Source organism: Oncorhynchus kisutch, linkage group LG14 (assembly GCF_002021735.2).
Source record: "Oncorhynchus kisutch isolate 150728-3 linkage group LG14, Okis_V2, whole genome shotgun sequence".
In the NCBI taxonomy this organism is placed as follows: domain Eukaryota; kingdom Metazoa; phylum Chordata; class Actinopteri; order Salmoniformes; family Salmonidae; genus Oncorhynchus; species Oncorhynchus kisutch.
The window spans coordinates 56,790,471-56,817,568 of record NC_034187.2 but is presented as its reverse complement, the minus strand read 5'-3'; the positions used below and the strand labels follow the sequence as shown (position 1 = coordinate 56,817,568).

At 42.4% G+C, this 27,098-nt stretch overlaps 1 protein-coding gene across 3 annotated transcripts; it reads right to left on the bottom strand.

The window, feature by feature from the left end:
* Positions 1-61: 61 nt before the first annotated feature.
* LOC109875843 (F-actin-uncapping protein LRRC16A) lies at positions 62-27,098 on the bottom strand. 3 transcript variants are annotated; one of them, XM_020468264.2, is made up of 38 exons: positions 26,743-27,097; positions 25,307-25,404; positions 23,150-23,200; positions 19,265-19,324; positions 19,048-19,169; positions 18,631-18,728; positions 18,472-18,542; positions 18,140-18,213; positions 17,967-18,042; positions 16,195-16,283; positions 15,506-15,600; positions 15,207-15,293; positions 15,020-15,123; positions 14,710-14,787; positions 13,492-13,568; positions 13,213-13,317; positions 12,818-12,887; positions 12,472-12,553; positions 12,285-12,384; positions 12,099-12,153; positions 11,825-11,997; positions 11,638-11,706; positions 11,406-11,499; positions 11,115-11,213; positions 9,698-9,826; positions 9,311-9,427; positions 8,605-8,780; positions 7,985-8,072; positions 7,631-7,783; positions 7,458-7,512; positions 7,128-7,318; positions 6,888-7,000; positions 5,539-5,941; positions 4,906-4,939; positions 4,465-4,617; positions 4,183-4,299; positions 3,765-3,917; positions 62-3,410 (listed from the first exon to the last, which is right to left on the bottom strand). In XM_020468264.2, exons 1-38 carry the CDS (start codon positions 26,780-26,782, stop codon positions 3,232-3,234), a joined length of 4,128 nt encoding a protein of 1,375 aa, XP_020323853.2. In that variant the 5' UTR covers positions 26,783-27,097; the 3' UTR covers positions 62-3,231. The 3 variants fall into 3 exon arrangements, with proteins under 3 accessions (XP_020323853.2, XP_020323851.2, XP_031644472.1); XM_020468262.2 differs by having other exon boundaries at positions 3,155-3,410; positions 7,434-7,512; positions 26,743-27,098; XM_031788612.1 differs by lacking the exons at positions 19,265-19,324; positions 23,150-23,200; positions 25,307-25,404; positions 26,743-27,097 and having other exon boundaries at positions 3,155-3,410; positions 7,434-7,512; positions 18,631-18,724; positions 19,048-19,160.

Below are 27,098 nucleotides of genomic sequence, written 5' to 3'. Positions count from 1 at the left end.
ATGGTAAAAATTAATACAATTAATTGGTTAGTTATATTAGGCAATACGATGCAAGTCTACGTGGCAGTATACATATGATTTATTGGTACAAATATGCAGGAGTATTGGCAACCACATTAAAAGGTTTTTGTTACAAAGCATTGTTTTTTTAATGTATTTAGCACAAATCAATTTAACCAATTAAACTGGAAACCATCACCAAGTCCCACAATAAATGTATTTCATATAAATCACGATAAATCAAAGTTATATTATGCCTGTCATGAATAAAGGTTTACTAGATCAATGTGCCCGTGGCACAATGTAACCCCCCCCCCCCCCCCAGTCAAAATTCTGGACACACCTACTCATTCAAGGGGTTTTCTATATTTTTACTATTTTCTACATTGTAATAATGAAGACATCAGAACTATGAAATAACACATATGGAATCATGTGGTAACCAAAAAGTGTTAAACAAATCAAAATATAGTTTATATTTGACAGCTTTGCACACACTTGGCCTTCTCTCAACCAGATTCACAAGGTAGTCAAATGGAATGCATTTCCAATTAACAGGTGTGCCTTGTTAAAAGGTCGTTTGTGGAATTTCCTTCTTAATGCATTTGAGCCAATCAGTTGTGTTGTGACAAGGTATACAGAAGATAGCCCTATTTGGTAAAAGACCAAGTCCATATTATGGCAAGAACAGTTCAAATAAGCAAAGAGAAATGGCAGCCCATCGTTACTTTAAGACAAGGGCAGTCAATCTGGAAAATTTCAAGAACTTTAAAAGTTTCTTCAAGTGCAGTCGCAAAAATCATCAAGCGCTATGATGAAACTGGCTCTCATGAGGACCGCCACAGGAAAGGAAGACCCAGAGTTACCTCTGCTGCAGAGGATAAGTTCATTAGAGTTACCATCCTCCGAAATTGCAGCCCAAATAAATTATTCACAGAATTCAAGCAAGACACATCAACATTAACTGTTCAGAGGAGACTACGTGAATCAGGCCTTCATGGTCGAATTGCTGCAAAGAAACCCCTACTAAAGGACACCAATACGAAAAAGAAACATGAACAATGGACATTAGACCAGTGGAAATATGTCCTTTCATCTGATGAGTCCAAAAATGTTGATTTTTGGTTCCAACTGCTGTGTCTTTGTGAGACGCAGAGTAGGTGAACGGATGATCTCCACATGTGTGGTTCCCATCATGAAGCATGGAGGTGGTGTGATGGTGCTTTGCTGGTAACACTGTCGTGATTTATTTAGAATTCAAGGCACACTTAACCAGCATGGCTACCACAGAATTCTGTAGCGATACACCATCTCATTTAGTTTGCGCTGTGGGACTTTCATTTGTTTTCCAACAGGACAATGACCCAACAGACCTCCAGGCTGTGTAAGGGCTATTTTACCAAGAACAAGAGTGATGGAGTGCTGCATCAGCTGACCTGGCCTCCAAAAATCACCCAACCTCAACCCAATTAAGATCATTTGGGATGAGTTGGACCGCAGAGTGAAGGAAAAGCAGTCAACAAGTTCTCAGCATATGTGGGAGTTCCTTCAAGACTGTTGGAAAAGCATTCCAGGTGAAGCTGGTTAGGGGAATGCCAAGAGTGTGCAAAGCTGTCATCACGGCAAAGGGCAGCTACTTTGAAGAATCTAATATATTAAATATTTTTTGATTTGTTTAACACATGATTCCATAGGTGTCATTTCATAGTTTTGATGTCTTTACTATTATTCTACAATGTAGAAAATAGTACAAATAAAGAAAAACCCTGGAATGAGTAGGTGTGTCCAATGAGTAGGTGTGACTGGTACTGTACATACATACACGTATGTGGAGTTCCCTTTAAATGAGTGGATTTGGTTATTTCAGCCACACCGTTGCTGACAGGTGTATAAAATTGAGCACACCGCCATGCAATCTCCATAGGAAAACATTGGCAGTAGAATGGCCCAACTGAAGAGCTCAGTGTCTTTCAACGTAGAACCGTTATAGGATTCCACCTTTCCAACAAGTCAGTTCGTCAAATTTCTGTCCTGCTGGAGCTGCCCCGGGCAACTGTAAGTGCTGTTATTGTGAAGTGGAAACGTCTAGGTGAAACAACGGCTCAGTCGCAAAGTGGTAGGCCACACAAGCTCACAGAACCAGACTGCCTAAGCGCGTAAAATTAGTCTGTTCTCGGTTGCAACAGTCACTACTGAGTTCCAAACTGCCTCTGCAAGTAACATCAGCACAATAACTGTTCGTTGGGAGCTTCATGAAATGGGTTTCCATGGCCGAGCTGCCGCACACAAGCATAAGATCACCATGAGCAATGGCAAGTGTCGGCTGGAGTGGTGTAAAGCTTGCTGCCATTGGACCCATTGGACTCACGCTTCACTATCTTGTCAGTCCGATGGATAAATCTGGGATTGGCGGATGCCAGGAGAACGCTTCCTGCCCCAATGCATAGTGCTAACTGTAGAATTTGGAGGAGCAGGAATAATGGACTGGGGCTGTTTTTCATGGTTCAGGCTAGGCCCCTTAGTTCCAGTGGAGGGAAATCTTAATGCTACAGCATACAATGACATCCTAAATTATTGTGTGCTTTCAACCTTGTGGCAACACTTTGGGGGAAGGCCCTTTCCTGTTTCAGCATGACAATGCCCCTGTGTGCAAAGCGAGGTCCAGACAGAAATAGTTTGTCGAGATCGGCGTGGAAGAACTTGACTATCGAACACCTTTGGGATGAATTGGAACGCTGACTGCGAGCCAGGCCTAATCGCCCAACATCAGTGCCCGACCTCACTAATGTTTTCGTGGCTGAATGGAAGCAAGTCCCCACAGCAATGTTCCAACATCTAGTGGAAAGCCTTCCCAGAAGAGTGGAGGCTGTTATAGCAGCAAAGGGAGGACCAACTCCATATTAATGCCCATGATTTTGGAATGAGATGTTACAATGAGCAGGTGTCCACATACTTTTGGTCATGTAGTGTACTTTTCAACACATGCATGTCTCTTTCAGTGTGTTATTACATAAATACATAACATGCAAAGTAGACATAGAAACACAGCAGTGCTTATTGGTTGATTGAATAAGCCAATCAACAGTCTTTGTTTAAAGTAAGAGAATTCAGAGTAAGGTACTGGCATGGATTTGTCCATAAGCTTTTTTTTAGGTTCTTTCCTCTTTGGCTGCATTACAATTCTCCACACTTGGACACTACATGGAACACTTTGGAGAAAGTAGAGAGAATCTAGATGTAGCTTTTCTTTCTACACTGGGATGTCGTCATGGTGTCCTCCATGTTGTCAGGCCTGAGATTCTGTCTTTGGTCCGTGTCAGGGGTAGGAGAGAAGTCCTCTTCGGTGTTGTCTTTAGCAAATACCCCAGGGCTTTGGCAGTGGACAAGGTCCACCGTGGATGAAGGTCTCACTGCAAGAGAGTGGTGTGTGAGCTGATATGGTACTAAGCAATGAGGAAGCTACAACTGGTGGCCTACAACCATAACTACTGGTACTACAAACAATGTCACAGCTGTGTGAGTACTTATAAACCAACACAAATAGCTACTGGAGCTCCTGGTGCAACCCCTACAACTACGATTACTGTGAACAGCCAGTAACACTGCATGTTATTAAAAAGGTACGGCAACTATTGGACCTGCCAAAACTGCTGCAACCTACTTTACTACTATTAGTTGATACACCCAACACTACAACACTGTACGAGTCTGAAGTTTAAATATTTTTTTTAAATAGCTGAAGGAGAGAAGGTAATTGGTCTAACCAGATGCAGGGAGGGACTTGGTGCGTTCTCGACCTTCTACTTCCTGTACCACAGAAGTGGAGCGCTTCAGGGAGGACCACTGTCTCCCACCAATTGCAGACCTGTCCATCTCTTGGTCCAAGTCAAATGGGCTGGAGTCTCCTGTGAGTTCAACTGACGGAGAGAGTGATGAGGATGAACGATGCTTTTATTCTTCAATCATACCAGGTGTCTATTCAATTCCATCAAACTCACATAATGACTATTTCTAAATCATACTATGTTCTCAGTGAATTGAAATAAATCTCTTTGTCTTTACATGAAGCAAAACAGCTTTGTTTATTCGATTTACTCTCAATATGAACACTTTGGACTGTGGTGAGCTGATCCTAAATCAATTCTTCTGGATGGAGGACACACAGGTAATAGATATACCTACCATTAATGTGGCTACTCTCCTCCTCCCTCTCATAGTCTGAGGGCTCTCTCTTCAGGCGAGGGGTGGGCAGTGGTCCTTTTGGGGATACGTTTCCAAGACAGGAGTCAGGGGTGTCATCTGAGGGTGAAAAATAGACAAAATAAAGAATGGTTATAGACAATAGGACAAATTAAGGCAAGATAAAATCACAATAAACTAAGTAATCATCTATTTTTGCTTCTGGTGCCTTTATTTGCCATCTGAGTATCACTATCAATAAAGTATACTTCGTCATATGCCCACCTGGGCTGTGGCTGCTGCTGGCACGAGGGCTCAGGGGTCCCAAAGTGTGTGGTCCCATGTGGGGCTTGATGCTCTGGGGTGCTGGGGATCTGGGTGTAACACCGGTGGGTTTAGACCTGGGCGCTATCGACGATGTTTGACCCTTTGGCTTTCCTACAGAGAGACATAACAAAGAAGACCCATATTGGACACAGCAACAGCGGGTATGGTTTGTAGAGCTTCTACAAGGGACTGTCTAAACAAAGTGTTAGCTAGGGCTCTATTTTAATTAAACATTCTGTTCACTTTTATTGTACCACATGGCAGCTGGCAAGCTGCATGGCAAGGCAGACGTAGCATAATTAAGTTGAGCCATCCTTCTGTACATAAAGATTAAGATATCACTAAATGTAATTCAAATTCAAATCTAATTACCTGATTGGGAAATAGAGGCCAACTCACCTTTTTTATCATCTGCCTTGTCTGAAGAGTCCGACTGTAAAAAATAACAAACGTCTTTCAGTATGGCCAATGTCTTTAGTCCTAAACCTGATTCTAGAGGTACAATTGTTTTTTCCACTGCATGGTTCTGTATTCAACAGTCTGAACCAAGCTGAGACACGGATGTTCCATATAAAGCCACTACAGGGCGGCACCTTCACAGTTATCCACTCATGACAATCTGTAGCTTTCCAAGTGACTGGTCGATCTACAGTTGAAGACAGGAAATAATGTAACTTTAAAAAGAACAAACATATTACCATCTCCCTGTTTATTCCTTACTATCTGGGACTTTTTCAGAAGAGGTTGTGTGTTACCCTGTAAAGAAGGTCATTATTCAGTAGTTCAATGATGCTACGGCAGGGTTTCCCAAACTCGATCCTCGGGACTCCAAGGGGTTCACGTTGCCCTAGCACTACACATCTGATTCAAATAATCAACAAATCATCAAGCTTTGCTCCTTTGAATCAGCTGTGTAGTGTTAAGGCTAAAACCAAAACGTGCACCGAGTTTGGGAAACGCTGTGCTAAGGGGTGCTACTGACTCATACACTTAACAGAGTCAAAAGGAGCTAAATCTGGTCAGTTTACCCACCTTATGAGCGACTATTTTCTCATGCATTTTTCTCATCTCCGCCAGGAGGTCCATTCCCATTAGGGGGCCCATTACGGGGACCCCAAAGTGCCGGCCACCATGAGGACTACCCTTACTGTCACTCTCGGAGTGATGTTCCTCAGTGGGTTCAGGGGTTGGTGGCTTTCGTGAGTGGTCAGGGGAGATTTCAGAGTGGTCCCACAACGGAGCCTTGGGGGACAAGGGCTCCTCTGTCACAGTGCTGACAGTCGCAGCAGCTGGGGTGGTGATGGCAGCTGTTCCATGGCTCTTCTCGGACTTCGAGGTGCGAGACTTGATGAGGTTAAGGAAGCCGCTTTTACGGGATTCCCGTTTCTTCTCCGACCCCTCCTGGATGTTGGAGGAGCCCCTCAGGGTGGGTCGTCTGGAAATGTTAAAGAAGGCTTTTGCTGAACAGTACACACTCACAACTTCTATAATTAACAACTTCTAAATACAGGTATTAAAAAGGTACAGGTAAACAGCCAAAATAAAGCAAATACTTGAGTAAATGAGGGACACAAAGTATATTGAAAGCAGGTGCTTCCAAACAGGTGTGGCTCCTGAGTTAATTAAGCAATTATTATCCCATCGTGCTTAGGGTCATGTATACAAATTCCCAGTTGCCCATTATTTTGGCTACCATAGCTAGAGATCTCAGCGACTTTGAAAAAGGGGTCTCAAATGAGCATAGGGGATTTAAAGGGTGTGTGTGTGTGTGTGTGTGTGTGTGTGTGTGTGTGTGTGTGTGTCTCAGTCACCAGATCCTAACCCAATTGAACACTTATGGGGACAGTACGTATCCTAGTGGTTAGAGCGTTGGGCCTGTAACCCAAAGGTTGCTGGATTGAATCCCAGAGCTGACAAAATCTGTCATTCTGCCCCTGAACAAGGCATTTAAACCACTGTCCCCCGGTAGGCCGTCATTGTAAATAAGAATTTGTTCTTAACTGACTTGGCTAGATAAATAAAAGGTTAAATACATTTCTCTTTAAATTATGCAAGATTGTGGAGCGGCGCCTGACACAGGGTTTTGCACCTCCATCAACAACTCCAATAGAGTTCCAGACACTTGTAGAATCTATGCCAAAGTTCACTGAAGCTGTTCTGGCCCAACGCCTTAAGACACTTTGGTGTTTCCTTTATTTTGGCATTTACCCATAGCTAGTTAGCCTGCAAACAATCTAGCCATTGATGGCTTACTGCTGCATGCTTTAACACAAAACAGAGTTATTTCAATCTTATGAAAACTAGAATAATTTATTCTAAAACATTGAGTAATGTCATTTACTTTTTGGGAAGAGTTCAGCCTAATAGGAATTAAGACTCACTTAAAACTAAGTTTGGTGATTTTCTTGTAGAAGAATTCATCAACACCCTCATCCACTTTCCCCAGGTCATTCTGCTCCACTTCTGGTGGTGGAGAGGTGCAGATTGGTTCCCGCTGAAAACCCCCAAAATATTTAGGCCTACATCAAGCAATACAGAATAGTAGGTAGACATAGAAAGAGTGGAAGAGGGAGAAAGAGAGGGGGCAGGTGGAGAGAGGGGGCAGGCGGAAGACCTCTTACTGGTGCTCGGCTAGGTTTGGTCCTCTTTTTCGGTTTGGGGCGGAGCTTGGTGTGGTGCTCTAGCTTTCGGGCCTCCATAGTGGGCAGCTCGCCAAAGTAAGTCGGCTTCTTGTCCGATGGGGCAGGAGGGGGCGGATCCTCCTCATATATAGGCACTTCTTCCAGGGCCTTGTCCAAGTCAAACTCCATTTCTGATGAACAATCAACCATCAATAGACGAGGCAAAACCAAACCTCTCTCATTCCAAGTTGCGGAAATAGTACATTACTACTCTAATCTAAATGTATTTGACCAGATCTACTGTACCTGGGATGTAGAACATAAACTCACCAAAGGCCACAGATACAGGCCGCAGCATCCTGCAGAGAATGCTCTTCCTCTTGGACTTGGGTGTCATCCGCAGGTCACAAAAACAGTCAAGAAAAAAAACAGTCAGCAGGTGAGTCATGCTTCAGTACAGCAGATATGGATCACAAAACTTCACATGGACTAGTCTTAGTTACCACACATGTGTCCATCTCCTCCAGCCTCTCAGCATGGTGAGGACTCTGCTCCTGGGTCTGGGCCTCAGGTTGGAGGACTGTCTCCTCCAGCACCTCCATCTTGTTGGGCTCCTGGTGGAGAAGAGGTTGAGGTTTCCTGGTCAGGTGTTCTGCCTGGGGTGGGGAGGGAGGAAAAGGCATACACGGTCAGTGTTTCTTCACCGGTATTTGCTTTGATGTGGTGCAGAAGTACCCCAAATCAGGATTACAAGTCATTTAAGCAAAAATGCATTATTGTGTCTCTCTGTGTGTGTGTGTGTGCGTGCATGCATGTGTGCGGAAGAGAAATAATCTATTTTAATATACAGTACTGACCAGAGTGTTTTGGGAACGGGACAGAGATTCCAAGATCTCATCCACGATACGGTCTGAGAGGAAGGAAGCCATACTGAGCTTCACTTCACTGTGTGACAGAGAGGAGAACATGAGGCAGATACTACCTCTCTACTACCTGCACTGTATCAAGACTGGGCTGCATATAGTTACAGACTATGTTACAGTAGTTTTCTGAGAGTGACGTTTACATACATTGCAAGGTTATCAGCTAAGGCTATGTGACAATCATAATTATTTCACTAGGTCTATGATGTCATACACAGATCAGATCACAAGGAACTGATTCAGTTTGAATTCACATTAACTGATACCATCTACACTTGAAATGATTTAATGATTAGGTCTCAAAAGGGCTCCTCCAATCCAGCCCCCCCAGCGTTTATCTGTTGAAGGTCACTTGTGATGGGCACAAAGCAGGCAATGCGTAGTCTGGGTTCAGCAGGACTACCATTGGACCAGACCCCAGCATGAGTCTTCGAACTGCTTTTGGAGATACTATTGTTTTGTTGTTTTCCTCTCCTTAGCTGAATGCACTTGTTGTTAGTCACTTTGTATGAGAACATCTGCTAGCGATCTTGACCAGGCCATGTGGTGATCACCTGATCTTGTTGATGATGTCGACTCCTGACTGTTCCAGTAGTGTGGTGGTGATGAAGCTATGGGGGATGGTCATCCTGCCTGCACCTGCCTTCATCAGCTCCTGGTGCAGGTTGCTCCTCCTCATCACATGGGGACAGAGGCCCTCAGCGGTGTCAACCATAGACTGCAACAACGTCTGGGAGTGGGGGAGAGAGAGAAGAGGGGCTGGCAAGTTAATTGTGCTAGCTTATGTTGTTATTCCATTTAAAAATAAAAAAATTAACCAGGAAGGGCTCATTGAGGTTTGAAATCTCTTTTTTAAAAGCGTCCTGGCCAAGATAGGCAGCACCAAGTAATTACACAATTACAGACAGACATTAAAAACTACAAGTAATCTAGTAAAAACATATAGAATTCACAAGAGTATAACAAAATCATAAAACAGCAAACTAAAAACATTGACAGGTCAGGGAATCAGTCTCAAAATCCTTTAATCAGGATTCACAGTTGCTGCAAGGACTAGGGCAGTGTCTCAGGTTGCATAGTTTTATTCAAGCCCAACTACTCAATGAATCATTAAATCATCAAGCACATGACCACTTGTGCAGAACAAAAACATCCAACTTCGAGGACTATGTTATTCACTAAGATAAATCAACACCCAAAATATCTGTCTCGAAAAATAAAATACATTTTTCATTTACTGCTGTGTTGACTGTTGCGTACCTGTAGCTGTCCATCCATGACCCTGGCCATCTCTCCGGCCATGGACTCTAGCTTGTCCTGAATGGGGCTGCCCATGCCACCAGGAGATCCCCTCATGTGGTACAGGTTGGGCAGCAGCTAGGAAGATGAGCAGGGTTTGGAAGGAGGGGCAGACAGGGAGGGGAAGAGACAAAAATAAAAACATTTGAGTTTAAGGCTCTCTTTTCTTGTATCCTCATTCTAAATGTTATTTAACCAGGATGTCCCATGTAGAGTTTGAGGTTAATGTTTACCCTGTCATTTTTGTCTCTCTAGATCAAAGGTTGAAATCCACGCTCTATCACTTCTGCGTTCATACTGTATGTTCTACCGATTCTATGAGAACAATATGTCTGGTTCACAGCTCACTCTTTTGGAGTTCCTGGCGTCCTTCATGAGGTTCTTGGCCACCTTCATGTCCTCCTGGACAACGTTGGTCTCTGTATACCTCAGGGAGTTCAGGTGGTCCTGCACCTTTACACAGATCATGTCCATCATCTGGAGCAGCAGAAGGCAGGAGGGTTCAGAGGATGTAATGTAATGGTTTATTGGCATTCAACACTTGTACTACTAACATTTATCCAAAAAGTGCCGAGACAAATTAAAGAAAATGATAATAATAAGATTGTGGAAGCTGTACTGTTAGATTTCAGTGGAGCCTTTGATATTATTGTAGATAACCGTTTGTTGAAAAAAACGTACGTGTTATGGCTTTTCCCACCTCTGCCATTTTGTGTATTCAAAGCTATCTAATAGAGAAGCTTTCATTAATGAAACCCCTTTGAGTTCTAATGTCAAACATGTAAAGTGTGGTGTACCCGTAGCTCTCTAGGCCCTCTACTCTTATGTAAGTTTACCAATGACCTGCCACTGGCATTAAAACAAAGCATGTGTGTCCATGTATGCTGAGGACTTAACCACACGCATCAGCAACCACAGCTAATGAAGTCACTGAAAGAGTTTGCTTTGGAATGGGTGGCCAGTAATAAACTGGTCCTGAACATCTCTAAAACTAAGAGCATTGTATTTGGTACAAATCATTCCTTAAGTTCTAGACCTCAGCTGAATCTGGTAATGAATGGTATGGCTGTTGTACAAGTTGAGACTAAATTACTTGGTTTTGTCTCATTTTGATTATTGTCCAGTCGTGTGGTCCAGTGCTGCAAGGAGCGACCTAGTTAAGCTGCAGCTGGTCCAGAACAGAGCGGCATGTTTTGCGCTTCATTGTAATCAGAGGGCTGATATAAATACTATGCATGCCAGTCTCTCTTGGCTAAGAGTTGTGGAGAGACTAATGTTTCTTATAAAAAGTGATGCAGTCAATGTATTGAAAGTCCCAAAATGTTTGCATATTCAACTTACACACAGCTCTGACACACACTTATCCCAACAGACATGCCACCAGGGGTCTTTTCACAGTTCCCAAATCCAGAACAAATTCAAGAAAGCATTCAGTATTATATAGAGCCCTTATTGCATGAAACTTCCGCCCATCTCATATTGCTCAAATAAACAGCAAACCTGGTTTCAAAAAACAGATAAAGCAACACCTGGCAGCACAACGCCCTATTTGACATAGATAGTTTGTGTGTATGCATTGATATATGTATGCCTTTTTAAATAACGTATGTAGTTCGGTCCTTGAGTTGTTCTTGTCTATTGATGCTCTGTATGTTTCATGTTTTATGTGGACCCCAGGAAGAGTAGCTGCTGCTTTTGCAACAGCTGATGGGGATTCAAATAAAATACCAAAGTTACATATCAAACATATAAACAGAGGGGTCACCTGTTGTGTGGTTGTCGTGACAATGCCTTGCTGAAGCCGGTAAGCTTGCTCTTGGAGGTATTTTCGAGTCTCGTGGTTCCTTAGGAGATACTGCTCCATCTGCAGGGGAATTGATTTGTAGAGATCGATATAAAAAATAAAACGTTTAAAAAAATATTATAATATTCATGTTGATGGAAATGTGACCATTTTTGCATTCAACACTGCTATCGATGCCTTCTTATCAATGACAATTAACATCAATTATGTTATGAGTTCATATCCACCATGCAGACAAATGTGAACTTTGACCTTTAGTAGGGCGTCCTCTGTTTTCTCAGGGCTGGCTTTGAGGGCCTGGGCAGCATCGATGATGGGGATAGGCATGAAGCGAATGGTGTGGTTCCTGAAAGAAAGAGAGGGTAACAGTACTGTATATGTAACTAAGTGTATGCCTACTCATATATCCTAACCAAAATATCCATGGGAAGATGTGCAGAGGAGTAAAAATAAATATAAAATTGTGACACACAGAGATACATACTTTTCTAAAGCAGCTGCCACATCCTGGAGGCCTTGTAGGCTGACATTGTTTTTGTCCCACATAACTGTCCTGTACAAAACGCATAAGAGATGACAAAGAATATAATATAGTAGAATCCATATTATGCAGTATTGGAGCTTGGCACAGCTGACCCTTGTGGACCTCTTCTTGAGCCTTGACCTCTTACCGGAGCTTGGTGTTGATCTGTAGGGCCTTGGCCAGCATCTTGGCCCCCATGTCTCCCATGCCGTTGCCACTGATGTCCACCCGGATCAGGCTGGTGTTGCTGCCCAGAGCGTTCAGTACAATGGACAGATCTCCCTTCAGCTTGGAGTCGGCCAGGGAGAGGGACGTCAGGGGCTAAGTGACAAAGAGGTTAGTTGAACGATGGTAATGAATGGTTAAGACACATTTTTATGCTAAGCTGTTATGGCTAAGTGTCACCATAAGAGTCAACTCACCGATTCCTCCTCCTGTATCATGTGCACCAGGTTGTCCAAGACTTGAGACAAATTTCTGTGGGAAGACATGCATACTTCGTTACATTCCAGACAGAGAGGACAATACAAACAGGAGGATATTAAGTGACAGGCGCTAATTAAAATTAAAATAAAAAAATCAAATTCCAAGGTAATTAAGTCTCGTACTTGGATTTGATGTTATTGAAGTTCTTGCCCAGTGAGAGGTGGCGGATGGAGCGATTTTTGGCCAGCCACACCAAGAGAGTGGTCAGGTCTGAATCCAAACCTGAGCATCACATTTAACACAATATCAAGTAAAAAAATCAAGGTACATTCACAATCAATGTACATACAGTGTCTACTCAGGCCTCACCGTTGTCTGAGATGTCCAGGCTGGAGATGTTGGGAATCTCAGCTATGCAGCCCTCCAGAATCTGAGAGCCTCCAGATCTTAGCTGAAGTAACACAAACAAAACATTAAGAGAAAGGATAGCAAGTGTATTTTGGTGATGTATTTGATTGTCATTCAGGGTACACAAGTAAATAAAGCTAAGTAATTCAAATTCAGAATATGCAGAGCATCAGCCCAAATAATAAAAGGAGTGTCAAGACAACATTTAATTTTAGAATTTTATTTCAGAGTAGACTTCCCCTTTAATTTCTCCCTCGGGAGATTCAGGTAACTGTGCCAGGGCCAAGGCAGTAGTTCAGCCTCTTACCTCAGAGCTGCTGAGATCCAGTGATACTTCACTGAGATTAGGATTGCAACCAAGACCTAGTAAAAGTGCTCTGAAGAGAAAGAAACTCATTCAAACTCAACGGTTCCTTTTCTATTCAGTTAAATCATCAAAGCAGACTGAAGTATGCAGGAATTAAATAACTGGTGTGATTAGATTGCTTTCTTGTTCACTGCAACTTTAAGTAAAGTTTCCATACAACTTACTTTAACATAAAAACATTTTAAAAGCCAAATAACTATGACATCCTGTCTAAAAGATACATCACTAACCATTTATAGACATGCACATTTTTTTCCAGGAATATTCTCCAGTTTTCTAGATCATATTTTCATTCTTGGTGTAATACAGTTAAATGGAGCAGACTGCAAGCTCACTTGAGTGCCTCCAGGGGGAGCTTGGTTCCAGACAGGTTGACACTGCTCAGCGCCAATGCAGTGCCAAAGAACTGCTTGAAGGAATGCGGGACATCTTTACTTCTCCTGTGGGTTAAAAAGAAGGCCAACACACTTGGGTTATTTGTTCTGAAGTTCTCAGGTGTTCTCACTTTGACAAACTGAGCAGTATTTGACACATGGACATAGAAGACAACAGCAACTATTGAGTGACAGGCTTATTTTAGCATAAGCAAGTGATTCTGTTGTTGTATGGCTCACCTGTGAGAGAAAACACTCTTCGACATGTTGAGCACTGAGAGGTGCTTGAGAGAACCTCGTAGAAGTGAAGTGCAGACCTGGAAGACAGGTGTTGAGCATCTGAACAACATGGACTAGTCAAGTGACATCACAGCTTTTATCCAAGCTCACAGTCTAGGGAACTACAGACAGTATTTTACTAAATGGACTGTCCATTTGCATAGCAACAAATATAACAACAAGATCCATAAATATAACTATAAGTGATATCAAAAGCAGACAGCACACTACTTATAAACAGTGCTCACGTGATATCCAAATATGACATGTTCACTGTCATTGCATACTATAATTTTTTGTTGTACTTTTTCTCTCCAATTTTGTGATATCCAATTGGTAGTTACAGTCTTGACTCATTGCTGCAACTCCCGTACGGACTTGGGAGAGGCAGAGGTCAAAAGCCATGAGTCTAACGAAACACGACACTGCCAAGCCGCACTGCTTCTTGACACACTGCTCGCTTTATGCGGAAGCCAGTCGCACCAATGTGTCGGAGGAAAAACTGTACAACTGGCAAACATAGTCAGCATGCATGCACCCGGCCCACCACAAGGAGTCGCTAGAGCGCGATGGGACAAGGCCATACCAGCCAGCCAAACCCTCCCCTAACCCGGACTGGGCCAATTGTGCGCCGCCTCATGGGTCTCCCGGTCGCAGTCAGCTGCTACACAGCCTGGGATCAGACCCAGGTCTGTAGTGACGCCTCTAGCACTGCGACACAGTGCCTTAGACCACTGCGGCACTCGGGAGGCCAATTGCATATTATTACAATTAAACTAATCTACTTAATATAGATTATTTATTCGGTTTAGAATAGCTACAGTGGGGCAAAAAAGTATTTAGTCAGCCACCAATTGTGCAAGTTCTCCCACTTAAAAAGATGAGAGGCCTGTAATTTTCATCATAGGTACACTTCAACTATGACAGACAAAATGAGAAAAAACTAATCCAGGAAATCACATTGTAGGATTTTTTATGAATTTATTTGCACCTATGATGAAAATTACAGGCCTCTCATCTTTTTAAGTGGGAGAACTTGCACAATTGGTGGCTGACTAAATACTTTTTTGCCCCACTGTATGTAATGTGCCCATAAAAAGGGTTAAAGTCCAATTGTCCAATCATTGCCTAACTATAGCAATGTGAATTATTTTTAGGATTGGATGGGGGTTCACTTACTTGGTCCAGACAGCAGTCACTGCTGGACAGATCCAGAGTTACTAGACTGTTATGTTGACCCAGGAAATTGTACAGATTCTGTGAAAAGATTCAGAGAAATTACGAAGAAAACAAGAAAACACTGAGTACAATGAAGGGGGAACCATTTCTGTGGCCTGTGTGAAACATATGAAAGCCAGGACAGAACATTTATGCTTTTGATTATGTTGCCAATACAACACTGACCTAAAAATCAGTTCTGCACTCCCTCCCCTTATGATTAGCTGATCCTTGATCTGTGCTAGCAACTTCTACCAGGAGATGTACATACTGAGAGGTCGTCTCCTCGGAGTGAGTTCCCACAGAGGTCCAGGTGTGTGAGGGTAGTGGGGACAGCAGGGTTGGCACTCAGCGCCTGGGCCAGACTGTTAACCCCTGACAACACATACACAGGAAGTTCAGAGGAAATGACATAACACATGATATTTGTCAAGGAAATTGGTTAGGGATTTCAATACCTTTTTGCGATATGGAGGTCTTTGAAAGGTTCAAATGCTTGAGACCCATTGGGAGTTTGGCAAGCTGTGCACTGAGAGCAGATATGCCTAGAAAAAAATGTAGTGCATTACAAACTTATGAACAGACTTAAAACTTTCATTGAACTTAAAGCTGAGACACACATTTGGCCATTGTGACGATCCATGCCAACGTAGGACAGAATACTAGAAGCTAGAATTCTAGATCTGTGCAGTTTCCTATATATCTAAATCATTGAATATCATAATTTTAAAAAATGAAAGCAGGGAGTTTGTTGTACCCTTGTCCTCCAGGGAGTTATTTGTGAGGTTGAGGGTGTGAAGTGCAGAGGCAGGGTTGCAGGTCAGAGCGTTGGCTAGCTTCTGCACGAAATCACTGAAAATATCAAGAAAAGACACAGCTCTACATAATCTCAAAAACATTCCTTACCCCAGGATACCGGGGCCTATCTGGGGAGAATAAAGAAAAACAACATGCTTACGTTTCGGCATGATTCACCTTCAGAGCCTAATGTTTGTTTGTCCCGTCAATAAATCTATCAGATTGATGCAGAAACAGAGTGCTCTTTATTCTTCCGGATAGTCACCAGTTGAAGTATCCAGGGGTAAAGAATGTTTTGGGGATTTTCAAGTCCCTCAGTCGAGCACCCGATTCCTCCTTTTTCGTTTGGGCTGGGCTGAAGCTCAATTGGGTATACTTTTTCCCACAGCTCTACATAAGTTCTCTCAGTATTTTCTACATGAAGTATATTTCTGATAATAGTGAGTCATGTATTTAACTAATGTGTGAGCTTGCTCCCTTAGCTTCCCACTGAACAGCATGCATGGAAGGAGACTGAGTTCGAGAGCATGATTCATTCTGAAACTGTGTGTGCGTTTTGTGTTTGTACCCGCATCTGTGTGTGTGTGTGTGTGTGTGTATGGGATAAAATAAAGCCAGTAGAGCTTATTACCAGTGCTTAGTGCTCACCTTCTGAGACCTGCATTCTCTAAAACCAGCTCCTCTAAGCGACTGGAGCGGGACACAACTCGCAGAATTTCTTCACACACATCTGTGGACTGCAAGCAAACACTTCAGTGTGAAAAGTAACAAGCTCAGGCTTGTGTAAACACATGCATAACTTACTGTACAAAAACGTAAAACCTTTCAAGTGCATAAACACACAAGAACGCAAATGCAAACACACACAAGGACACATTCACCAAAACACACACAGTGTGCGAGCAAACACACACCTCCTATGACTAAGTATCAGCAGCAGTCACACCATCCCTGACTAATAAGCGCTTGTTGACATCACATCCGCATGCCTCCTCTCTGCCTGCCACCACCAGAACACACACTCCTTTATACACACACAGCTGTCCTCTTCCTGCTGTGGACAGTGTCCCCTTTACAATTGCGTGTTCAGCCACTCTCAGAGGATAGTGGAAGTTATATAATAAAAAATGGTTTCAATACAAAATAAGCACTTAATGAAAGTCTTACAATGCATTTTAACTGCATCCTAAATTAGTGAGGAGCTATTGGTGTTTGGGGTCATTTCGGCATGATTATTAAACATTTAGGGTTTTTGATTTCAATCATTTTTTAAACAAATGCACTACAGTCAGCTTTATGTGGGTTGAATGCTGTAACACAGAATAAAACAATTGATAAAAGTCCCATGATGGTAGTGACTGCCCATTACTGCTTACCACTTATTAACCAACATTTATCATTTTAATAAAATATGTAATTCGTTGTATATATTACATTTGTTTTATTTGATGACTTATTTAATTCCAAGTCATCATGTCATCTCTATGCTGTCAGACAAAATCCCTATTTTAGTAGTTCTTCAAAAACAGAAGAAGAAAAAAATGCAACATGTAAAGTGTTGGTCACATGTTTCATGAGCTGAAATAAAAAGATCCATAAAAGATGCACAACAATTTCAATATGCACCAAAAGCTTAGTTCTTTCACATTTGTGAAAAATTTGTTTACATCCTTGTTGGTGTGCCTTTCTCCTTTGCCAAGATAATCCATCCACCTGACAGGCATGGCATACCAAGAAGCTGATTAAACAGCATGGTCATTACACAGGTTGCACCATCTGCTGGGGATAATAAAAGGCCACTCTAAAATGTGCAGTTTTGACACTTTTATGACTGCTGAATACAAACTATCAAATCACTGAGATAGAGATCCCTAGAGATAGAGATCCCTTGTGAAGCAACCATTTCTTCTCCCTCTCCATGTCTACCCCATACTAACCTAACATAGCAGGCGTAAAAGAAACCCCAAACAACCCCACACAGACCAGAGTAGTTAATTATGACGTTTTCTGTGGGAAACTACCTAGAATATTGGCCTGTTAAAAACTACAACTCCCTTCTACATCGCACAGTTCGGGCTTGATCGGATTTATCTCTAGAGAAACTTTGGAAGAAAGAAAAACAGAACAAAATGGAATTCAAATAATTGAACCGACGTTGGTCAATTAGTTTTTTTAAATTATATTAACTGACATTTCAGTTAATCGCCCAGCACTAATCATAATGCATATACCTTCAGTACAGGCTTAATGTAAAGTGTTCACAATTGATTTAACTTCCACCTCGCTTCAAGAGTGGCATGATGCTTGTTTCTCCAATTTATTTACCTATGTTGAACTGTACGATGGCAAATAGTTTTTCCCTTCATAAGTGTAACAGAAAATAGAAAATGGTCACCAGCACGGTTCAGAATGAAATGTACCAGTTTGTAGTCCTTTGTGGAGAGCTTGGTGAACCATTGGTTATACTCCAGGACCACAATGATGGCCACCAAATCTCTGGAGGAGAAGTAAATAGCATTGATTATCAAAAACAGAATGGTATAAAAGACACGGTTGTTCACGCTATGTGTACATTTGACAACATTGAAGTTACCGGTTATCAAGATGTACGAAATCCTGCAGGTTCAGTTCCCTGGTGTCCTGGGTCTGATAGATTGTGTCCACATCCTGTTGGGCAACATGGAGAGACGTGACCAAGATGGGAATAACTCAAACAACGGCAAAATTTGCACTGATTTAGCTAAAATAACCCACAGGATGTCAAGCCAGGTCAGTATGTATTTCAAGAATACAACGTTAGAAACGTTAGCATAGATGCCCATCTACATGAACAGGATATTCAGGCTACTGGACCTCCATAAATTGCCCCCGTTCCACTATGATCAATTAGCAATATTAAATTAAATGGAAAGAGAACCCACTAACCCACTGCACCTCCTCTCTGAATGGCAGACCCAGCTGGTCACAGAGACACCAGTACATGTGGGAGAAACCACCTAGGAGAGAATGAGAGAGGTGAATACAGAAAGTCAACTATGCTACAGTTTGGATTTTTGTGAAATATGTTCTATATTATAACGTTACCACACGGCCCTAGGTCTGTGGTGGCCTGGTCCTCCCAGAGAGACTGTAGGGCGGCCGTCCTCTCAGGAGGCTTCAGGGTCAACTTCTTCATCGCCTTCCTTTCACAGTGCAGGGGACACACCACAAACGGTCACTTTACCATGTCGACTTCTGTCACTCTATCATGTCAGCCCAGAGGACAAAACACACACTGTCACTTTAGCATGTCGGACATGAGTAAAGTGAGAGTGGGTGACAGTCTGACTGAGGAAGTGAATGAGCACGCAAGCGAGTGAATGAGCACGCAAGCGAGTGAATGAGCACGCAAGCGAGTGAATGAGTGACTCACTAATGTAAGTGCTTGTATGAGTAAAAGAATAATGAAGTGACAGTAAAGAAAGTAGAAAAAGAGAGCGTGACAAAGTAGAGGGGACCTACGCTGGGGAGAGGCCTGGACAGATTCTGTGTAGACAGCTCCCAATGTGGGCCACCACCTCATCCACATCCTCCACAGAGCCAAGCTTCAGGGACAGCTGGCCTCGGTCATACTCCAACAACAACTGTAGGGGGCGCAACACAGTGTCAACTGATACTGTCTGTAACATGTTTGGTTTCAACAGAAGTTGTTTAATGTTTAAAGCCAGGACTATCTTACCTGAGTGGGCTTGTTACTAATGATCCCCTGTATATCTAGGTAATTGAAGGTCTGTTCAATCTGAAACCACACAACAAAAATCTGTACTATACTCTAAAAATGAAAAAAGGTATGGAATCAAAATGTTGGAAAACACATTGATAAAATCAAAAACATGTGAAGCACACGTGTCCACTTTCTCTTTCACAGCTATAAAAGGCCAACACAGACAAAAAAGAGACAGTCATAAACAGGCACTGAGATACACAACATTATCAAAAGTATGTGGACATCTCATTCCAAAAGCATGACCATTAATATGGAGTTGGTCCCCCCTTTGCTGCTATAACAGACTCCACTCTTCTTGGAAGGTTTTCCACTAGATGTTGGAACAATGGAAGCAAGTCTCCGCAGCATTTAGCCACAAGAGCATTACTGAGGTCGGGCACTGATGTTGGGTGATTAGGCCTGGCTCACAGTCAGTGTTCAAATTCATCCCAAAGGGGTTCGATGGCGTTGAGGTCAGGGCTCTGTGCAGGCCAGTGAAGTTCTTCTACACTGATCTCGACAAACCATTTCTGTATGGACCTCGGCTTCGTGAAAGGGGGCATGCTGAAACAGGAAAATGCGTTCCCCAAGCTGTTGCTACAAAGTTGGAAGCACAGAATCATCTAGAATGTATTTTATGCTGTAGCATTAAGATTTCACTGGAACTAGGTGGCCTACTCCGAACCATGAAAAACAGCCCAGACCATTATTTCTCCTCCACCAAACTTTACAGTTGGCACTATGCATTGGGGCAGATTCTCCTGGCATCCGCCAAACCCAGATTCGTCCGTCGGACTGCCAGATGGCGAAGCATGATTAATCACTCCAGAGAACACGTTCCCACTACTCCAGAGTCCAATGGCGGCGAGCATTACACCACTCCAGCCATCGCCTGGCATTGAGCAAGGTCATCTTAGGCTTGTGTGCGGCTGCTCGGCCTTGGAAACCCATTTCATGAAGCTCCCGACGAACAGTTATTGTGCTGATGTTGTTTCCAGAGGCAGTTTGGAACTCATCCTAGGATGGTGCCATGTTAAAAGTCACTGAGCAGGATATTCTACTGACAATGTTTGTCTATGGAGATTGCATGGCTGTGTGCTCAATTTTATACACATCAGCAATGGGTGTTGCTGAAATAGCCAAATCCAATCATTTGAAGGGGTGCCCACAAACTTTTGTATATATAGTGTAGATGGACAAACCCCAATACAGCCCCCCCCCCCACCCACACACACACAACTGGCAGGATGACAGGGGAGAGAGAGAGAGGAGGTCAAACTAATCCAGAGCTGCTATCTTTCTGACGCTAGAGGCCCAGGCTGAAGGAGGAAAGAAAAACCTCCCCCTCCAGCTGTTAAATCCCTCCAATGTCTTTGCTCGGCACACAAAACTCCAAGGGCAAGATTTTACTCCCAGGAAAAACTGAGCCTCTGTCGTACACAGAGCGTATAATAATCCAAACACCATCATACAATGACTTCTTTCCAGGATACTGGAAAACTAAATGCTAAAACTTTAGCCTGCAGCTATTATACTTTATGTATAACTTGTAATAAGCATGTAGCCTAGTGTTACCAAAAATCACCTCAGGGGTTTCACCTTTCCAGATGTTATAAGACTAAAATACACCCGAAAGAGGAATTAGCATGAATACTTGTAGGGCTCTGCAAATAGGGTAACTTTTTTTTTTAAGTGCATGGGTTTTAATGACTAGTAATTGAAGAAGTAGCTTCAGAAAGTATTCACACCCCTGGAATTTTTCCACATTTTGTTGTTACACTGCCTGAATTGAAAATGGATTACATTTAGATTTGTCAATGGCCTACACACACACACACACACACACACTACCCCATAATTTTTTTTGCCATTAGCTGGAAGACGATGTCCCTTTTTGGTCAGCGGAGGAAAGGGATCAGCGGGACGTTGAGAGGCGGACCCTCAGTCTGCTGCTCTCTCCCTCCGATGAGACTGAGCATCAGATGCAGGCGCCATTAGCACAGTAAAATAAAAAGCTAATTATTTAAATGCATGCTCACTCAGCTGTGTCTCGCAAGTAATACAACAACTGATCTATTACCAGTGTGGTCATATTATAGCCTACACGTAAATATATATGTTTTAAATGGCCTGAACAACAATGCATTGGCAAGGCATTTCATGCAAAGCTAATATGCAGTGATAATGTATTGGTCCTATAGCCCACTGCACAAACCTCATTGCTACAGTACTGTTTTTAAAAGGTTAATGTTGCATAGGCTTACGCTTTTTAAGTCTCATGCTCAAAAACAATCTGAGTGGTAGATCTTGGCTTGCATTTTGATCAGGAAGTGATCTTGACTCAGAAAAGGTTGGTGACCACTACCATACAGAATAAAAATAAATGCGGCAATTTTTTAAACTTTATGTCCTGAATGCAAAGCGTTATGTTTGTGTTAAATCCAACACGTCACGGAGTACCACTTCATATTTTCAAGCATGGTGGTGACTGCATCATGTTATGGGTATGCTTGTCATCGAGAAGGACTAGGGAGTTTTTTTAACAATAAAAATAAACGGAGATGAGAGCTAAGCACAGGCAAAATTCAAGAGGAAATCCTGGTTCAGTCTGCTTTCCAACAGACACTGGGAGACAAATTCATCTTTCAGCAGGTCAATAACAGTACTGCTTACCAAGATGACATGGACTGTTCCTGAGTGGCCTAGTTACAGTTTGGATTTAAACTGGCTTGAAAATCTACGGCAAGACTTGAAAATGGCTGTCTAGCAATGATCAACAAGTAACTTCACAGAGCTTAAATAATTATTTTAAGAATCATGTGCAACTATTGTACAATCCAGTTGTGCAAATATTGTACAATCCAGTTGTGCAAAGCTCTTAGACTTACCCAGAAAGACTCACAGCTGTAATTACTGCCAAAGGTGATTATAACATGTGTTGACTCAGGGGTTTGAATACTTATCTAATCAAGATAATGAATTTTTCATCCACTTTCACTTTACCGAGAATTTTGTGTATATCGTTGACAAAAAACTATTTTAATCCCACTTTGTACACAACAAAATTTGGGAAAAGTCAAGGGGTGTGAATACTTTCTGAAGGCACTGTATTTGTAATTAATCACATTCATGAAATGCACAGTCCAAAGATTGCAGTTACTAGTATTCGTTAACCAGTATATTACCGCCTGGCACAAGTGAGCAGGTCCCACCATATGCCATGACATCTGATATGTTTACCCACAATGCAGCTGTGAACACAGCCTGTGGGAAAGAAAAACAGTCTATGCTTTCTGAAAAACCTAAAACCTTAAAGGGAGAGAGTCAAAAAAATGTAACAGAAATAGGGGAGAGATCTGCAGAGACTTGCTCCTTGGGCCAGCAACTGTACCAGAGAGAATTCCAGAAACGCTCCCCCAAAACAAGCAGGAGCACGCTCAGAGATAGACTAACCAAACATTCCCAAGGAGGACCATCATGGATGACTGGGGGCGGGAGGAAGACAGTCAGTCTAATTGAGGTATCCTCAATTCATCCAGACAGAAGTCATCCGACTCACTATGTGTCGTAATGGAGTGAATTCCCTGTCTGTCATCATTACGTAGTACATAAAAGGGAGTTGCAGCGATTTCAACTTTACAAGAACTTAAATGGCCTTGAGTAATATCGATGTTAACTCCCGTAGCACTATGCACAAATGTAGCACACTAGTAAACTAATGTTTAAGCTTCTGTGGGACGCAGCTTTTTGAGACATAGGAAGATCAGGATATACAGTAACACACATTCAAACACTCACAGTGTCTCACATGTGCATGTACGCCGTCTCACCTCGCACACACGGCACACTTCTCCTTACCTTGGCAGGGACCCTTGCAGTAAGCAGAAAGACCCGATGGGATGCCAAAGCCTGTAGGAGAGCGAGACAGATCAGAGACGTAACAGAAGTCAACAACTGTACAACTAGAACTGGACAGAGTTACAGTACTAAGCCTTTCCACCAGCGGTTTGCAGCTGTTATTGTCTAGAAGAAATTTAAATATCAACTGTAGAGCCAAGTGAAAGAGACCTAGAGTTGGGACACACGTAAAGAACATGGTCTCTTGTTTTTACTATAGATTCTGTGTGTTAAACCTTTCTACTCTTAAAGACACTGGAGCAAACTCAATTGAAATAACACTGTGGTAGCGAACTCATTTCTAGAGACATGCAAAAGTATCATGCTACAGGTGAATACAAAGTTCTAGTCAAGAGGAGAAAGAGAGAACTGTCTGTGGATCAGATAGCTGTGGTATGTGGGTTTTTGGAGTGAAGTCACTCAAGGCCAAATATGAGCATTGATAGTGGCTTAGTGAGCCAATGGCTGGGTGTGAGGCAGGAGACTCCGCCCCTCTCTGCTCTGGACAACCTGTTTCAGATTTGTATTTTATTTTCAAGTATCTCAGGTGTAAAAGGGGGGAGGGGTATTGCATGTTCACACACACACTAATCATGCACACGTAGACACACATACATTTCACAATCTCATAATAATTCTTACAGGTAAAGACCCACTTATCCATTGTGTCTTAAAAAATAAAGACAACTCAACCCAATTTTGACCACTGAGTTTGGCAGATGAATTTATAATCCCAATTCTAGCAAGGCCTAGGAATGTGCCAATGTGGTGGGCAGTGTTAATCAGTGTCTGATGAGCTCAGTCAGTGTCCTGTGGGGAAATGTTGTGTCAAGTCAAGACAGGAGACAGTGAACATACATGCCACCAAATTGTGGAACTTTACAAAGAAAATAAGCACCCAGAGCCTACACCGTGTCCAATAGGCCCCCAGAGCCTACACCGTGTCCAATAGGCCCCCAGAACCAACAATGTGCCCATTTCACACTGAACTCTAAGGAAGGACAACTTTCCAGAAATGATATGCCTTCAAATGTGAAAATGGCATAGAGTTTCATGAGTTGAGGATGTGTATTTAGAGTAACAAGCCAGTTATATCCTCATTATACTATGTGTTTAAAATCAGTTGCCAACATTTGTCCTTTTTATGAACTAGGAAACACATAGGTGTTTCAGAGTATCTCCCAAAGCTTGTCAGCTGCACATGTTCTACAATTAAAACAGAACCTTGTTCTTGTCTGTTTACTCGAGGGTGGTACAGCAAACATTAGCATGCCAAGAGTGTCCAAGAAGCTTAGTTTTTTAAATCCACACACACTGTTATACGTTGTCTGCTGAGTAATATTCCACCACACACACAGGGTTTAGAGACATGCAGTTACATGAAACAAGATAGGCCCATATCCAATAGTAGGCCTACTCCCACACCACTTTATCCATTGTTCTTCCTCTTACACAATAATACACTGAGACTGAGGACTCAAATGTCTTTTGAAAGTTGGGTCTGATGCTTTTCATGTCTTTTCTGGCCCACGGCTTAGAGGAAAGGGTTAAAGGACGATGAAGTTGCTAAGTATGAGGTGAGACTGAATAGTGTCTATACAGGGCTGTGTTCATTAGAGCATGCAATGGAAAACCTTTTACAACAGAAAATGAAAAAGAGTGTTTCTTATTTGGTAAATGTTCTTGGGTATTTTGATAGGCGCAAATAAAATGTATTAGTCTGTTTTCTTCCATTCAATGCCTAATGAACATGGCCCAGGGCTTAGGGATAAAGAAGATCACCTTGCAACACCTTATGAAGAATTTTGTTTGGAAAGAGGCCGAAGGGTCTCTGGTCTTCCTTGGGTTTGATGGAGGCAACTGATATTCCAATTGAAACACAATAAGTTTTGGAGCTCTTTTGAAAGTGCTCTGAAGTTGCTAAGAACAATTAGACAGTTGTGGAGGCTCATCCTGTAACATTTAAAATGACAAACACTGGGTTGCTCAGAATGACAAGTTGATGTTCTCCTACATAGAAGGGTTGTGTTGTGTCTGCATATTTAACACTACATTTAGAGAACTGCACAATGAGAAACCAATTATATGGGAGCCTAGAATGCAGGCCTGATGTCTTACCAGAACTCGGTTCTCCAGTTTGTCACCTTTGACCTCCAGTTTCAACCTCTTCTTCAGGGTGAGCTTGATCTTCATTCCCACGGCATCTCTCAGACTCTCTAGGAGGAACAAATTGAAAGATTGATACGATCACGCTATCGTTTCCTCTACTGCATGTAGGCTTATTGGAGGCCTTTATAAAATCCTAAATAACTCATGCTTGGCCTGGGAAATCATTAATAACAGAAGCAGAAATGCTTTTTGATAGGAAATAAAACCCAACTTAGGATTCACTTTGCCTGCATTGAGCTGTTTTTTAACAGATGTATCAACAGTGGACCTAATGCCAGTTTCGTAACCACTACTCAAAAAGTAACTTATAAGTATTGAAAATACCACAGTCCATAGACAGTGGGTTTCCCCCAGGCCATATGGTAGTGGGTTTCCCCCAGGCCATATGGTAGTGGGTTTCCCCCAGGCCATATGGTAGTGGGTTTCCCCCAGGCCATATGGTAGTGTGTTTCCCCCAGGCCATATGGTAGTGTGTTTCCCCCAGGCCATATGGTAGTGCTAGGGAGTTAAGCAATTCAACATTTGTGCACTTTCTTCTCCCATGTAATAGCAGTCAGAGTCATTTTATTGCTTAATTTTGTACCAAACCCAGCTTTAACCAGCGTCTGCCTCTTACAGGTTTCATGATTCCGTTGTCAATTTTATATTAAAAGGGAAGCCAGATGCCAACCAGGAAACCAGCTGAGGGAGGGACTGATCTGTTTAGGTGAGGCACCTCACATTTTTTTGTAGTCTTGTTTTTCTTCAGGGAATCCTGGCAAGAGTGGGGGAAACTCTGGATTACATCACTCTCTGGACATGAGGTCATCAACTCAGATCAGAACATTTACAGACAGGGAGATTTCCAAACATGACCCAGACTGCCATTTTTGGACATCTATTTATGCATCCACAGTTCTCTGAAACTAATGTCTGAAAACAGTTTCTGCAGTTGTTTTCATGATGGTTCCATAACTTGATCAGTGTCCATTCTCAAAAGGAAAATGTAACATTTTGAAAGAACTGTGAGGAAAACTGAGGAAGAAATCTCATATGGCCGTCTGTGCTTGTTGTAATGTCCTGTGCTTTGCGTAGTATGACAATGGTTTATCCATACATTGGTCTATCCTAGAGGAGGCATGCGTCATCCCAATGGGGTCATCACACTCTGGGGGAATTTCTCAAGAGAAGAGAACAGCAGCTCCATTTCTTCTCTCCAACTTTGTGTACAAATGCATGTGGCAATCAGGTGGAGCTCGAAACTTTGAGAAACAGCTGACATATCATGTTTATCCCCCCCCCCCCCCCATAGTCGTTGAGCAATTTAAAATGAACATGTTCAATGCAAGAGTAGTAACGTTAATTTTAGGCCAAATAAATTACATTACTGTTAAAACGTTTCTTACCCAGCAGCTCCTTAGGAATACCCGTATCTTCTTCAGACATGTTTAAGAATTGGGAGAGTTATGTGCAGTTAAAAAAGCACAAAGACTAAGCACGACATGGATTCAAGTGTAAAGTTATCCACCGATGAGTAGCCTAGTCCAGTTTCTTGAGTACCTGGGGTTGTTTTGCTTACTTTCTCCATTCATCCTCGAGTGCGTCAGAACAATGTACCTTTTGGAGCTCAAGAGCCGAAATTAACGAATACAATGACATGAGAAAAATTTAAGACAACGTTATGCTTGGACTAGCCTACTCTGCGAGTCTGTTGCAAAAAAATAATCACATACTTTCAGTAAACTCGTGAATGATCCCTCCC

Coding starts and splice junctions, on each gene's coding strand:
- LOC109875843 (XM_020468262.2), bottom strand. CDS start 26,782: ATGTCTGAAGAAGATACGGGTATTCCTAAGGAGCTGCTGG. Junction 18,729..19,047: donor TGTCCAGGCCTCTCCCCAGC/GTAGGTCCCCTC, acceptor GCACTGTGAAAG/GAAGGCGATGAAGAAGTTGA. Junction 16,284..17,966: donor CCACAAAGGACTACAAACTG/GTACATTTCATT, acceptor GTTTGCTTGCAG/TCCACAGATGTGTGTGAAGA.